Source organism: Scyliorhinus torazame, chromosome 15 (genome assembly GCF_047496885.1).
Source record: "Scyliorhinus torazame isolate Kashiwa2021f chromosome 15, sScyTor2.1, whole genome shotgun sequence".
NCBI classification, from domain to species: domain Eukaryota; kingdom Metazoa; phylum Chordata; class Chondrichthyes; order Carcharhiniformes; family Scyliorhinidae; genus Scyliorhinus; species Scyliorhinus torazame.
Window position 1 is genome coordinate 154375089 of NC_092721.1, and position 13884 is coordinate 154388972.

At 48.4% G+C, this 13884-nt stretch overlaps 1 protein-coding gene across 3 annotated transcripts in view; it reads right to left on the reverse strand.

Annotated features, from left to right (window-relative positions):
- LOC140391915 (protocadherin Fat 4-like) overlaps window positions 1-13884 on the reverse strand; it is a 264299-nt gene that overhangs the window by 211525 nt on the left and 38890 nt on the right. For all 3 annotated transcript variants that reach the window (XM_072476961.1, XM_072476960.1, XM_072476962.1), the window contains exon 4: window positions 4644-5554. In XM_072476961.1, coding sequence (XP_072333062.1) covers window positions 4644-5554 — 911 coding nt within the window. The remainder of the gene's footprint in view (window positions 1-4643; window positions 5555-13884) is intronic.

Consider the following 13884-nt stretch of genomic DNA (forward strand, 5'->3'; position numbering starts at 1 on the left):
GGGTCTCTGATGGGGGGGGGTCTCTGATGGGGGGGGGGTCTCTGATGGGGGGGGGGTCTCTGATGGGGGGGGGGTCTCTGATGGGGGGGGGGTCTCTGATGGGGGGGGGGTCTCTGATGGGGGGGGGGTCTCTGATGGGGGGGGGGTCTCTGATGGGGGGGGGGTCTCTGATGGGGGGGGGGTCTCTGATGGGGGGGGTCTCTGATGGGGGGGGGTCTCTGATGGGGGGGGGTCTCTGATGGGGGGGGGTCTCTGATGGGGGGGGTCTCTGATGGGGGGGGGTCTCTGATGGGGGGGGTCTCTGATGGGGGGGGGGTCTCTGATGGGGGGGGGTCTCTGATGGGGGGGGGGTCTCTGATGGGGGGGGGGTCTCTGATGGGGGGGGTCTCTGATGGGGGGGGGTCTCTGATGGGGGGGGGTCTCTGATGGGGGGGGGGTCTCTGATGGGGGGGGTCTCTGATGGGGGGGTCTCTGATGGGGGGGGTCTCTGATGGGGGGGGTCTCTGATGGGGGGGTCTCTGATGGGGGGGGTCTCTGATGGGGGGGGTCTCTGATGGGGGGAGTCTCTGATGGGGGGAGTCTCTGATGGGGGGGGTCTCTGATGGGGGGGGTCTCTGATGGGGGGGGTCTCTGATGGGGGGGTCTCTGATGGGGGGGGTCTCTGATGGGGGGGGTCTCTGATGGGGGGGGTCTCTGATGGGGGGGGTCTCTGATGGGGGGGGTCTCTGATGGGGGGGGTCTCTGATGGGGGGGTCTCTGATGGGGGGGGGTCTCTGATGGGGGGGTCTCTGATGGGGGGGTCTCTGATGGGGGGGTCTCTGATGGGGGGGTCTCTGATGGGGGGGTCTCTGATGGGGGGGGTCTCTGATGGGGGGGTCTCTGATGGGGGGGGTCTCTGATGGGGGGGGTCTCTGATGGGGGGGGTCTCTGATGGGGGGGGTCTCTGATGGGGGGGGTCTCTGATGGGGGGGGTCTCTGATGGGGGGGGTCTCTGATGGGGGGGGTCTCTGATGGGGGGGTCTCTGATGGGGGGGGGTCTCTGATGGGGGGGGGTCTCTGATGGGGGGGGTTCCGATGGGGGGGTTCCGATGGGGGGGTTCTGATGCGCTGCTGAGGAGGTTGTTGGGGGACGGGGACAGGACACCCTCATGTCAGTGGGGACGGGTAAGGATTTGGGGGGGGGGGCCCTCCACCAGAACTCGATATGACAGCCATACCGGGATTCTGATGGAATCTCGCGAGCTCTCCCCCATGAATAAATTAGCATGGTGAAGAAGAGAGACTCGCAGACTGGGCCTAGTGCTAACTAAGACCAGTAGTGATTCTCCACTGATGGGAGCACAACCTTCAGAATCTAGGCCTAGATCACATGACACACCTCCCTTCTGGCGATGTCATGCTGCTATCCCTTAAAGACGTATTAAACAGTAATCACATTTAAGTACTGACTATTTTGGGGAATTCAATCTGCTGTTCACACTTCGCTAAGTGTGAATATCTGTCATCAAGGGGGGCAATTTTCAACAGCTCCTTCAGATGCTAAAGAGCCTCCAAGTTGAGCATGATGGTCTTGAGCAAATAAAACAAAATACTGCGAATGCTGGAAATCTGAAATAAAAACAGAAAATGCTAAATAAATGCCGCAGGTGCGGCAGCATCTGTGGACAGAGAAATAAAGTTAATGTTTCGAACACATTGACCCCCTAATCAGTTGGTTTAGCCTAAGGTGCCATCTTAGTAAAGGGGTAGAAGCTTGTCTGGGACTGACCAGCCAGAGTATTGTTAAGGGACTTGTCTGCTAGCATTCATTAAAGAGGCTGCATGACATTTTAGTGAATAGCACTTGACCCAACGCCCTTTCCAACAGTGACCAACTAACGGGAATAAAAAAGAACTGCAGCAAAGGATTTCAAGTGGCTACTTAAAATATATCACTGTTTAGGTTCACTTGCTGCTGGAGATTTGAGAAAGACTATTGGGAAATGTTCTTAGAAATAGTGTCAATTATTGACACTATCAACATTTATTCCAGAAATTCTATGAGGGCTTCATCTAAAAAGAATGAGTTCTGTGTTGCTTACACCTTAAAGGAGCCACCCAAGGATTAGGAGTGCTTGGTCATGGGTATTTTTCTACAACTCCCTTTTGGTCTGCAAGATAAATAATTCTCAGGAAGTAAATGAAAAAAAGTCAAAATATATAAATTGGGATTTGGAAATGATTAGTTTGAACTCGGCATAATCTTGAGTGCCCTTAGCTCAAGATGGAAAAAAACTCAAAGGAATGTAAATTGGAATGTGAAGACTTATGTTTGTTTAATGAGCCCATGTGCTCCTTTGTTACAGGCAACCTACATTTGTAAACTTGGTTCTGTTTTTTTTGTTCCCAAATTAGTAGAGATTTCATTATTTTCTCTGTAAACTCATTACACATCAAATTTACTGATCGGCAATTTTGATGTAGCAGACTATAGATTAATAACCATGATTAAATTGACTAGATACATCTAAACCAAATTAACTCACTTGGGTCCAGGCCGAGCGTATCTTTGTGTTTTTGTTTCAAATACAGATGAATCACAAGTCACAGCCAACAACCCTAGCTGCTTCAAGAATTCCAAGATTGCCCTGTCACAACATAGTGACAATGGGGACATAAAGGTTTTTCCTTTTATTGAAAGGGTTAACTCATTCACACTTCACTGTTGCCCTTTGCATTGAAGTGTTTGTGAAGTGTTACCTTCCACACCAATTGTAATATCTGATGATTTGGCTTTTCTTAAAACTGCCATGCTGGGATATAATTGCTCTCGAGATCTAATTGATTAAATAGCAATTAAGTGCAAATGGTAACTAATATAACAGGATAATAAATACATTCTACTTTTGACAAATAAAGGGCAATAGGAGTTAGTCTGTATGGGCTGCTGAGCTTCAAAACCCTTTCATTGTTTGAAAGGAGATAAATTAAACATTCTCAGTTTACAATGTCACCATTTGAAACTAGGATATTTTATAAAAGTAATATTCTTTTTGTGTGTGTTATCAATGCTAAGTAATGGTAACTCAGCTAATGAGTACGTGAACATGTAAAGTCTGTTGTTTTAATTACAGGTTTAACTACAAGTAGTTTAGAAATTAATGACCTTCTGTACAAGGATAAGGGCTGTTATATGTGAGGTGATCTACAGGTGGGGAGATGATGTTAAATTTGGGGAGTGTCAATGAAGCTGAAACAGATGGTGAGATTTTTCAATCACTTAATTACCTGGGGTTAGGGAATGAGAGTCAAAACCTTAAACAAAATAACTTGGTGGGACAATATTTGGAATTGGGGTCTAATGCGGAAATACACCCTTGGACACAGATCATGTTGCAGTTTCTTATTATTGCTACTGTTCTCGTTACCATATATCACACTTTTACAATGATATGTTAAAAGATGGACAAAGGCAAATGGAAGTTTGATTTAATGTGGCATCGGTAATGAGACATAGGAGTTTTAAATATGTAAATATGTCATTGAATAAGCTTTGAATATTGTAAGGGAAGTATGTATCTCTGACTCACTCTGGGAAATAGGGTTGCCCAGACTAATGATCCCATGCATTTACACTTATGGGATCACAGGGGGAAATATGGTACTGAAAACAGGCTGAGAAGATACACATAGGCCAGGAACAGACTTTGTCTCATGAGGCCCTGGCTGGAATCGATACTGGCCATCTGTAAGACCACTCAAGTCAAAGCATAAACTTGTTATCTCTATATGGACTTTGTAATTACCCACTCCAAAGAACAAGACCACGTTATGAATATGTAACCAAACTTCCAGACACAGGTGATCAACTTGCAGCAGGACGAAGAACAGATAAAAGAAGCTTTGACAAAGAGTCATTGGACTTGAAACATTAACTCTTTTCTCTCCCTACAGGTGCTGCCAGACCTGCTGAGATTTTCCAGCATTTTCTCTTTCATTTCAGATTGCAGCATCCGCAGTAATTTGCTATTATCCAGATAAAAGAAGCCATCAGACTCCATAATGAGCTTCTGGCTGGTCAGATGAGGGTGTTTCAGAGGACAATTGTTTGAATCACCATGGATGAACAGGAGTATCCTGTCTTTTCTATTAACAAGTTGGGGTCTGGATGGGACAATGGTCAGTTGTGGGTGTACACCTGTGACTCAATCCTAGCATACCTGTGTAAAGAAAGGAACATTGAACAGATCCTCAGCGCTAACCTGTGAGTCTCCTAGGTACACCAATCACAAGAAGACTAGATCCTGGGTTTCGAAGCCCAATGAAGACATCCACATTGAGTGATCGTAGCCTGCCAGCCTCCTTCACTAACTGCGGGTAAACCCCAAAGCTCAGCTGTGAGTCTGGGACATACATTGTTGAGTGAGAAAATTGTGAATAAAATTACGTTAAGCTGTGAACCTGTTTTGTCCAATGTTCATCTCGCAAGTAAGGGCACCTGGGTAAAACGTTTGAATAAGTAAACTGGTTGAAAGTATCTGAATTGGACAGGTACAACAGTACATACATTTTTCTCTGGTTTGATCAAATATTTTAAAAAGTCAATTATATAACGACTGTCACAGCTCTTGGATAAGATATAAAAAAGCAAATCTCCTAAATACCTGATATACAATTTGTGGAACTGTAGTTATGTTCTCCAAGAGATGTAAAGTCATTCTCGTGGGCTGGATGATTGGTGTAAAATCATTTAAATCTCTGAGTATAACATTGACAGTGGCTGTTCCTGACCTGGGACTCCTTCCCCCATCCAATGCAAATACCACAAAAGAATACACTGGGATTTGTTCACGATCCAAATTACCAGACACTGAAATTAATCCAGTAACTGAATCAATGTAAAAGTCCTTGCTGCTAATCGTATATCGAACTTGTCCATTTGTGTCTTCATCAGGGTCAGTAGCTGAAACTATAAGTAAATCTGAGCCACGAGGCATATTTTCATCCACTGTCACAGTATAAATGCTTTGTGTGAAGACAGGACTGTTGTCATTTATGTCAGTAATGACTACTCTAATGCATTTTGATGAAGATAGTGATGGCTGTCCTTTGTCTGAAGCGGTCACATTCATTGAAATCCATTCTACTAGTTCTCTGTCAAGATTGCCAACGACGCTAAGTTCTCCACTTGTTGCATTGATGCTAAACTTGTTCGGTAAATGTTGCTGCAGAGAATATTCAACATGGCCATTAAGCGCACTATCCAGATCCACAGCTTTAACTGTCATTATCACTGTGCCAGGAGAAGTATCTTCGGGAACGTAGACAGTGTTTGCAGTTCTGAATTCAGGGGCATTATCATTCACATCGTTGAGCTTCACTGTAATCCATGCACTACTTGTAAAACGTACTGAATCACATTGAGCTTGGTCAGTAGCTTGGACAATTAAAGAATAGACAGACTGGTGTTCGAGATCTAATATCTTTTGGACCCGAAGCACAGCATTTCTGTCAACTGTAAACTGCCCATTGCGATCCCCTGAGATTATCTGAAATGTCAAAGCAGCATTTGGACCTGGACAACAGACAAATCACAACATTAAATAATGTTTAGTCACTTATACATCATTTTTAGAGAGCATTTCCTATCTATCTCAAAATTCATTGCAAGACTGTCAGCAGGCCAGTAGCAAAAACAATCTCTGTTTGACTGATGTCACTCCTTTCACCCTGATTTTAAATGAATAGTGGATTAATATTTACTTTTTAAAAATAAATGAGTACCAATTTTTCATTCCAACTAAGGGGCAATTTAGCATGGCCAATTCATCTAAGCTGCACATCTTTGGGTTGTGGGGATGAGACCCACGCAGACACGGGAAGAATGTGCAAACTCCACACAGGCAGTGGCTTGGAACGGAGAATCCTGTTGCCGACGAGGCCGTGCCACCGAGGAACACGCGGCTAGGGGACCAGAGAATCTAGCCCAGATTCCTAATTTACATACTTCTCAGCATAAGTCATTGGATATCAGTTAGGAATGGGAACTTTGACGGCAGCACGTGTCACAGTGCTTAGCATTGCTGCCTACGTTGCTGAGGACCTGAGTTCTAATCTCAGCCCTGGATCACTGTCCGTGTGGAGTTTGCACATTCTCCCCGTGTCTGCGTGGGTTTCACCCCCACAACACAAAGATGTGCAGGATAGATGGATTGGCCATGCTAAATTGCCCCTTAATTGGCAAAAAAATAATTGAGTACTCTAAATTTTAAAAAAAGGAGTGGGAACTTAGTTTAGTTTTTCCTTTTCCTAGCCCACAATACTGACCAAGTGTTGGAATCCTCCCTGCACTGTCTAAACTCAGTTAAATCAACATAAACCTGGGATAGAAACTGGAAACTTTATATGCTGTGAGACTTAATAAATTTGTGCAATACCTCCCAAACAATACAGAGTTGATTACTCAAACTGGTATAAATTACAGACTTCAGGAAATGCCCTTTGATGGAGCAGTTTTAAAATATATTTGTTGCTATGGCAATTTCAAGTAACCCCACACCAGAAAAGTAACCTTCACATTAAGATTTGAAGATTATTTCTCCATACATGATAGATTGTGCTACACAACCACTTGGTGCTTGACAGAATGTTCACCCTGGATAGTTTGACTGGCTTACTCAATTTAAAAATTACCTCGGACAATTAAATACATGCTGTTCTCTTTACTCTGAGACTTTGGCATAAGTTTTGGCATGTCAAAAAACAATTAATATGGCTTCCCACTGCCTAGCCTCTAATTATGAATGGTTTGCTAAACCAGCTATAATGCCATGCTCAAAGATAACGGTCAGTTCAGAGAGTTCCTGACGCTTGTGCTGGGGGGCAGGGGGTGAGAGAGCCCCCGATGATTGTGTGTGGGGGGGGGGGGGGAGTCGCAGGAGCGAGCCCCTAATGATTGTATTGTGGGGGGTGTTGGTGGGAGGAGAGAGCCCCTGATGATTGTATTGTGGGGGGTGTTGGTGGGAGAGAGCCCCTGATGATTGTATTGTGGGGGGTGTTGGTGGGAGGAGAGAGCCCCTGATGATTGTATTGTGGGGGGTGCTGGTGGGAGGAGAGAGCCCCTGATGATTGTATTGTGGGGGGTGTTGGTGGGAGGAGAGAGCCCCTGATGATTGTATTGTGGGGGGTGTTGGTGGGAGGAGAGAGCCCCTGATGATTGTGCAGGTTGGGAGTGGTGGGGGGGGGGGGGGGGTCAACTTCAGTTCTGACTGGGGCGTCCTTTAAAGATGGCGCCCCGATCTCTGTTGAGATCAGGCCCCGCCTCATCAGAGTGATGGCGAAAACCCTGCCCACTCTTTTTTGTTTCTCTGAGTGCCTGAAGATCTGGACTAAAAGCTCGGCTGTGCTGCTGGAGAGCTACACACCGGTTTTCATTCAGAGCCTGCAACCTGCAAAAATACGGTATGCAGGGAGCTGTTCACAAGCCCACTGACTTCGGCGAGACTGTAAGTTCCAGTTGAGCAGATTGTATTGTTGACTGATGTCTCACTACTGCAGTACAGCAAGAGCTGTCAACTGTACCTTCCCGACTCAATGATTTCCATGCGCAAATGGTGATGGTGATGATGTCATTCGAAAGATCCGGATGTGCGTAAATTTGCAGTAAAACCCGTGTACAAAGGCCGGGGAGGAGGAGTGAGTCACAGCAGCAGCTGTCAGACAAGCCAGATTTCCTTTTAACTTGAATGAATAGAGTTACTCATTCCAGTATCCAAGCATGAATAAACCAAAGTGAAAGACACAACATGCCGTTAAAGATTTTGTTCTCCCTGCACAAGCGACAGTAGCAGCATTAAACATTCATAGGAGTAGCACGAAGAGGGGTTGGAGACATCAGCATTATTATCCATTTCAGTTGATACATTTTAAGGGCAGTGTGAAGGGGGCATACTCCTACTAAATGTTTCAGTTTCCCAAAGTCTTAATCTGGAGGGAGGAACACTATTTAATTGAAGAAGTGGACAGGCATTAGTGCGACAGCCTAGTAGACTGAACTGCTGTGCCACACAGTGATAGAGAGCAGCTTAATGCCTGTGATTCATCCCAAAGCTGCCACATAATATGAAGGAAGAATGGTGGTGGGGGGAGGGGAGATTTTTCACCAGGCTATCAAAATACAAATCATTGCTGTGTCTTCCTTATGTACCTCTCAGTGACCAGTTCAAAAGCAACAGTAGCAGGCCCCAAGACCAGATCGTGTGATATTCTACGTTGGGTTGTAACATTAAAATTCCTTCTTGCCAATTTCCCGCCCTCTCCCTTTTCTGAAGACAAAGGGCTGGATCTTGCACTGAAGCCAGGAAGGATTCCCTCACCCCAGCATAAATGACAGGGGCAAGCCCGTCTCTGCTTCACTTCATGTCACTTTAATCTTTTTGCGCACTGGTCCTTTAACTAGCATGAAGTCATTTGGAGGCCAGCAGCTCTGCACACCAGCAATGCTGGAGTGGTGGTCACTGCTGGTACTGCAGGTAGGTCAAGGAGGTTCAATGATGGGGAAGTCTCGGATCTTATTGGGAACCAGCTGACAAACCCCAGCGAGGGGGCTGTGGGGCATCTTGGAGAGGGCAAGGGATTAGGATAGCAAAACTATGGGAGGGGGCATCTGATTGACACGGGGGGATGGAAAAGAAGGCAACCGCTCTTTCAGCCCATCAGGTTAAACCAACTGGGCTACACATCGGGTGCATGTCTCTCCTGTCATCTGTTTTATCAGTGGGATCAGGCCCTTGATTAGGCATCAGTTGTCCGCTTCAGGGCCTCAAGTGTACCACCCGATGCCTCCCAAGCCAACCAGGTCATGGTGGGGTGGGGCAGATGGACCGACAATGAGTACGCCACGGACAGCACATCCTCTCATTTATTGGCCACCTGCCTGTTTTTCTACCCATGAATGGCCTGTAAAATTCAGCCCAATGAAGTACACTTCCAACGGTGTCAGCTTTCTCGGCCAAGTGACCATTATTTAGTTTTGACATTAAGCTTGACAAACAAAACGTTAACCTCTCTTTCGCTTCCAGATGCTGAGATAGTGCAGCATTTTCTATTCAGATTTTTAGTATTCATAGCCTTTCTCTCGAAGCCCAAAATCACACAACCTTTAACAGAAGAGCTTATACTTTTATAAAACAACTTGCACATCTTCAGGGCATGACATTTGCACTAGCTAAATTGGTTCTGAAACCAATATTGCTTTTTAGGCAAGCAGGGCAGACAGATGTGTGCACAGCAAGTTCCCACAGGCAGCAATGAGATAAGTGAACAGTTGTTTGGAAGTGTAGGTTGAGGGGTAAATATAGGTCAGGGCATAGGGGAAATTTCACAGGTGTACTTTGAATGGTGTTATGGGATTGTTTAATTCCTCCCTGAATTGACAGATAATGCCATCGTTTAACATCTCATCTACAAATTTGCACATTTGACAATGTTACATTCTCTCAGCACTGCACTAAAATGCACTCCAGCCACTCTAGTGAATCTTGAACCCACAATTGTTTGATTCAAATTTGACAGTGGTACTAGTTACTATTGGGCCGAGCTGACACTGTAAACTTGGTCAAGGGCCAGACTTCAATGTAAGTTTCTAGAATGTCTCTGACCTCCTTGACAAAGTGATCAACCTAACAAGAAAGGGCCATGACTAGGGGACCCCCTAAATCAGGTGGATCCTGCACCTTAGCACTTTGCCAGGACTTGGTCTCACCTGCAAAGGTAAGTCCACTTTATCATCTAGTCTGGGGTTAGCAATTGAACTCCAGTGTGCTTGCAACTTTGATGTTGTATTTGACCCAGAGATGAGCTTCTGTCTAAATATTCCTCTCCATCAGCAAAACTGCCTAGTTCAATCTCCATAATATTACCCAACCTCGCTTTAATAGTAGCACAGTGGTTAGCATTGTTTCACAGCGCCAGGGACCCAGGTTCGATTCCCGGCTTGGGTCACTGTCTGTATGTTGTCTGCAGATTCTCCCCGTGTCTGCGTGAGTTTCCTCCGGGTGCTCTGATTTCCTCCCAAGAGACGAGCTGTTAGGTAGTTTGGACATTCTGAATTCTCTCTGTGTACCTGAACTGGCGCCCGAGTGTGGCAACTAGGGGATTTTCACAGTAACTTCATTGTAGTGTCAATGTAAGCCTACTTGTGGCAATAAAGATTATTATTATTATTATCTGAAAAGAACACCATAGCAGAACTAATTGTAGTTTTCATCTATCATTTAAAAAAAGCACAAACCTTTGCTCAAATTCATGTATCGAGTAATTCCATGGTAAGAAGAGAGTTCTACAGGACTGCTAGGCAGGTTTATGAAGGTAAAGGTTGTAGCGCACAATGACTTACGAGAGAGACGAATAGAGGTGAAGTCGATGAGGCTTTATTAAGCGTGACTTGTTCCCAGCAGTTCAGCAACAGACTGGAGCTGCGAGGAGAAGCCCAGGTTCTTATACTCCGCCTTCAGGGCGGAGCTAGGGATCAACAGCCAACCAGGACCCGGGATCTGTCAGCCAATAGCATCACGGCTTCACAGTCCCACATGACCCCTAATGCATACTACCACATTCACCCCTTGTTAAAAATGAACCCGGCGGGGTGGTGCTTCGCATGGTGGTAGGGGTTTACAAGGCTGGTCCTGGGAGGAGAAAATTTTTGGCATGTCTTTTCAATGCTCTACACTTTGCCCTACATTGGGCTATGTACAGGGTTTGTGAACTATTTACAAAATTCGTAAGAGGAAAAAAGAACATTCTCGTTAAAGTCCACAACATTCTTGTGTTACACCGATGCCACGAGTCGAGCGGGCGGTCTGGTCTTCCTTGTTGATCGCCTCAGCCCCGGTGGTGGTGCAGGTGCTTGTTCCCGCGTTGTCGTCTCCGGGAGCTTTTCGGTGTCTGCTTCAGTTTCACTCCTGGTCGGACATGGGAGGAGGACCGATCCTCCCGGGAAGGGGGCGGTCGCGGGGTGCGCCGGTGGCAGGGAGGGGGTGATCGGTGTCGGGGGGGTGTGCGTGTTGCCGGCGGGCGCCAGGTCTCGCAGGGAGACCGTGTCCTGTCGGCCGTCGGGGTACGCCACGTAGACGTACTAGAGTGGAGGAGATGAACCCTCTCGACCAACGGGTCCGACTTGTGCTCCCGCACGTGTTTCCGGAGCAAGATGGGTCCTGGGGCCGCCAGCCAGGTCGGCAGCGACGTTCCGGAGGAGGACTTCCTGGGGAAGACAAGGAGGCACTCATGAGGCGTTTGGTTAGTGGTGGTACACAGCAGCGACTGGATGGAGTGGAGAGCGTCCGGGAGGACCTCCTGCCACCGTGAAACTGGGAGATCTCTGGACCGTAGGGCCAGTAGGACGGTCTTCCAGACCGTGCCGTTCTCCCTCTCTACTTGCCCGTTGCCCCGGGGGTTGTAGCTGGTCGTCCTGCTCGAGGCTATGCCCTTGCTGAGCAGGAACTGGCGCAGCTTGTCACTCATGAAGGAGAACCCCCTGTCGCTATGGATATATGCGGGGCAACCAAACAGTGTGAATATAGTGCTCAGGGCTTTAATAACTGTAGCCGCTGTCATGTCGGGGCAGGGGATGGCGAAAGGGAAACGGAAGTACTCGTCCACCACGTTCAGGAAGTATGTGTTTCGGTCGGTGGAGGGGAGGGGCCCTTTGAAATCCAGACTGAGGCGTTCAAAGGGGCGGGAAGCCTTGATCAGGTGCGTTCTATCTGGCCTGAAAAAATGCGGTTTGCACTCAGCGCAGATGTGGCAGTTCCTGGTGACAGTACAGACCTCCTCCACGGAGTAGGGGAGGTTGCGGGACTTTATAAAATGGTAGAACCGAGTGACCCCCGGGTGGCAGAGGTCCTCGTGGAGGGTTTGGAGACGGTTTATTTGTGCGTTGGCACATGTGCCGCGGGACAGGGCATCGGACGGTTCGTTCAGCTTTCCGGGTCGGTACAAGATCTCGTAGTTGAAGGTGGAGAGCTCGATCCTCCACCTTAAGATCTTGTCATTTTTAATTTTGCCCCGCTGTGCATTATCGAACATGAAAGCTACCGACCGTTGGTCAGTGAGGAGAGTGGATCTCCTGCCGGCCAGGTAATGCCTCCAATGTCGCACAGCTTCAACTATGGCTTGGGCTTCCTTTTCCACTGAGGAGTGGCGGATTTCTGAGGCGTGGAGGGTTCAGGAGAAGAAGGCCACGGGTCTGCCCGCTTGGTTAAGGGTGGCCGCTAGAGCTACATCGGAGGCGTCGCTCTCGACCTGGAAAGGGAGGGACTCGTCGATGGCGCGCATCGTGGCCTTTGCGATATCCGCTTTGATGCGGCTGAAGGCCTGGCGAGCCTCTGTCGACAGGGGGAAGGTAGTAGTCTGTATTAGTGGGCGGGCCTTGTCTGCATACTGGGGGACCCACTGGGTGTAATATGAAAAAAAACCCAGGCATCGTTTCAGGGCTTTGGAGCAGTGGGGAAGGGGAAATTCCATAAGGGGGCGCATGCGTTCGGGGTCGGGGCCTGTTATCCCATTGCGCACTACGTATCCCAGGATGGCCAGCCGGTTTGTGCTAAACACGCACTTGTCCTCGTTGTATGTGAGGTTCAAGGCGTTTGCGGTCTGGAGGAATTTTTGGAGGTTGGCGTCGTGGTCCTGCTGATCGTGGCCGCAGATGGTTACGTTGTCGAGATATGGGAACGTGGCCTGTAACCCGTGTTGATCAACCATTCGGTCCATCTCCCGTTGGAAGACCGAGACCCCGTTTGTGACGCCAAATGGGACCCTTAGGAAGTGGTATAGTCGCCCATCTGCCTCTAAGGCTGTGTACTTGCGGTCACTTGGGCGGATGGGTAGCTGGTGATAGGTGGACTTGAGGTCCACGGTGGAGAAGACCTTATATTGGGCAATCCGATTTTCCATGTCGGATATGCGGGGGAGAGGGTACGCATCTAGCTGTGTGTACCTGTTGATGGTCTGGCTATAGTCTATGACCATCCTTTGCTTCTCCCCGGTCTTTACTACTACCACCTGTGCTCTCCAGGGACTATTGCTGGCCTGGATTATGCCTTCCTTCAGCAACCGCTGGACTTCGGACCGGATAAATGTCCGGTCCTGGGCGCTGTACCGTCTGCTCCTAGTGGCGACGGGTTTGCAATCCGGGGTGAGGTTTGCAAACAAGGATGGCGGTTCAACTTTGAGGGTTGCGAGGCCGCAGATAGTGAGTGGAAATATTGGGCCGCCAAATTGAAACGTTAGGCTCTGAAGGTTGCACTGGAAATCTAATCCCAGTAATGTGGGCGCGCAGAGTTGGGGGAGGACGTAGAGCCTGTAGTTTTTAAACTCCCTCCCTTGCACCGTTAGGGTCACTATGCAGAACCCTTTGATCTCTACGGAGTGGGATCCTGCAGCTAGGGAAATCTTTTGCGTACTGGGACGGATGGTCAAAAAACAGCGTCTTACCGTGTCGGGGTGGATGAAGCTTTCGGTGCTCCCGGAGTCAATCAGGCATGGTGTCTCGTGTCCGTTGATCAGCACCGTTGTTGTCGTCGTCTGGAGCGTCCGGGGCCGTGCTTGATCCAGCGTCACCGAGGCCAGATGTGGTCGTAGTGTCTCAGCGTCTTCTTCGGACCCCGTGGAGCCGTCGATGCTGGGGTCCATTGTTGTCATCCAAGATGGCGGCATCCATGAATCGCACGTGGCCGGGGGTGGACAAAATGGCCGCCCCCACGGATCGCACATGGTCGGGGTGGACAAAATGGCCACCCCCATGCATCGCACATGGCTGGGGGGTCACAAGATGGCGGCGCCCATCCTCCCCTCGTGGTGGCCGGGACCCAAAATGGCGGCGCCCGCGGGTCGCACATGGGGCGCTGG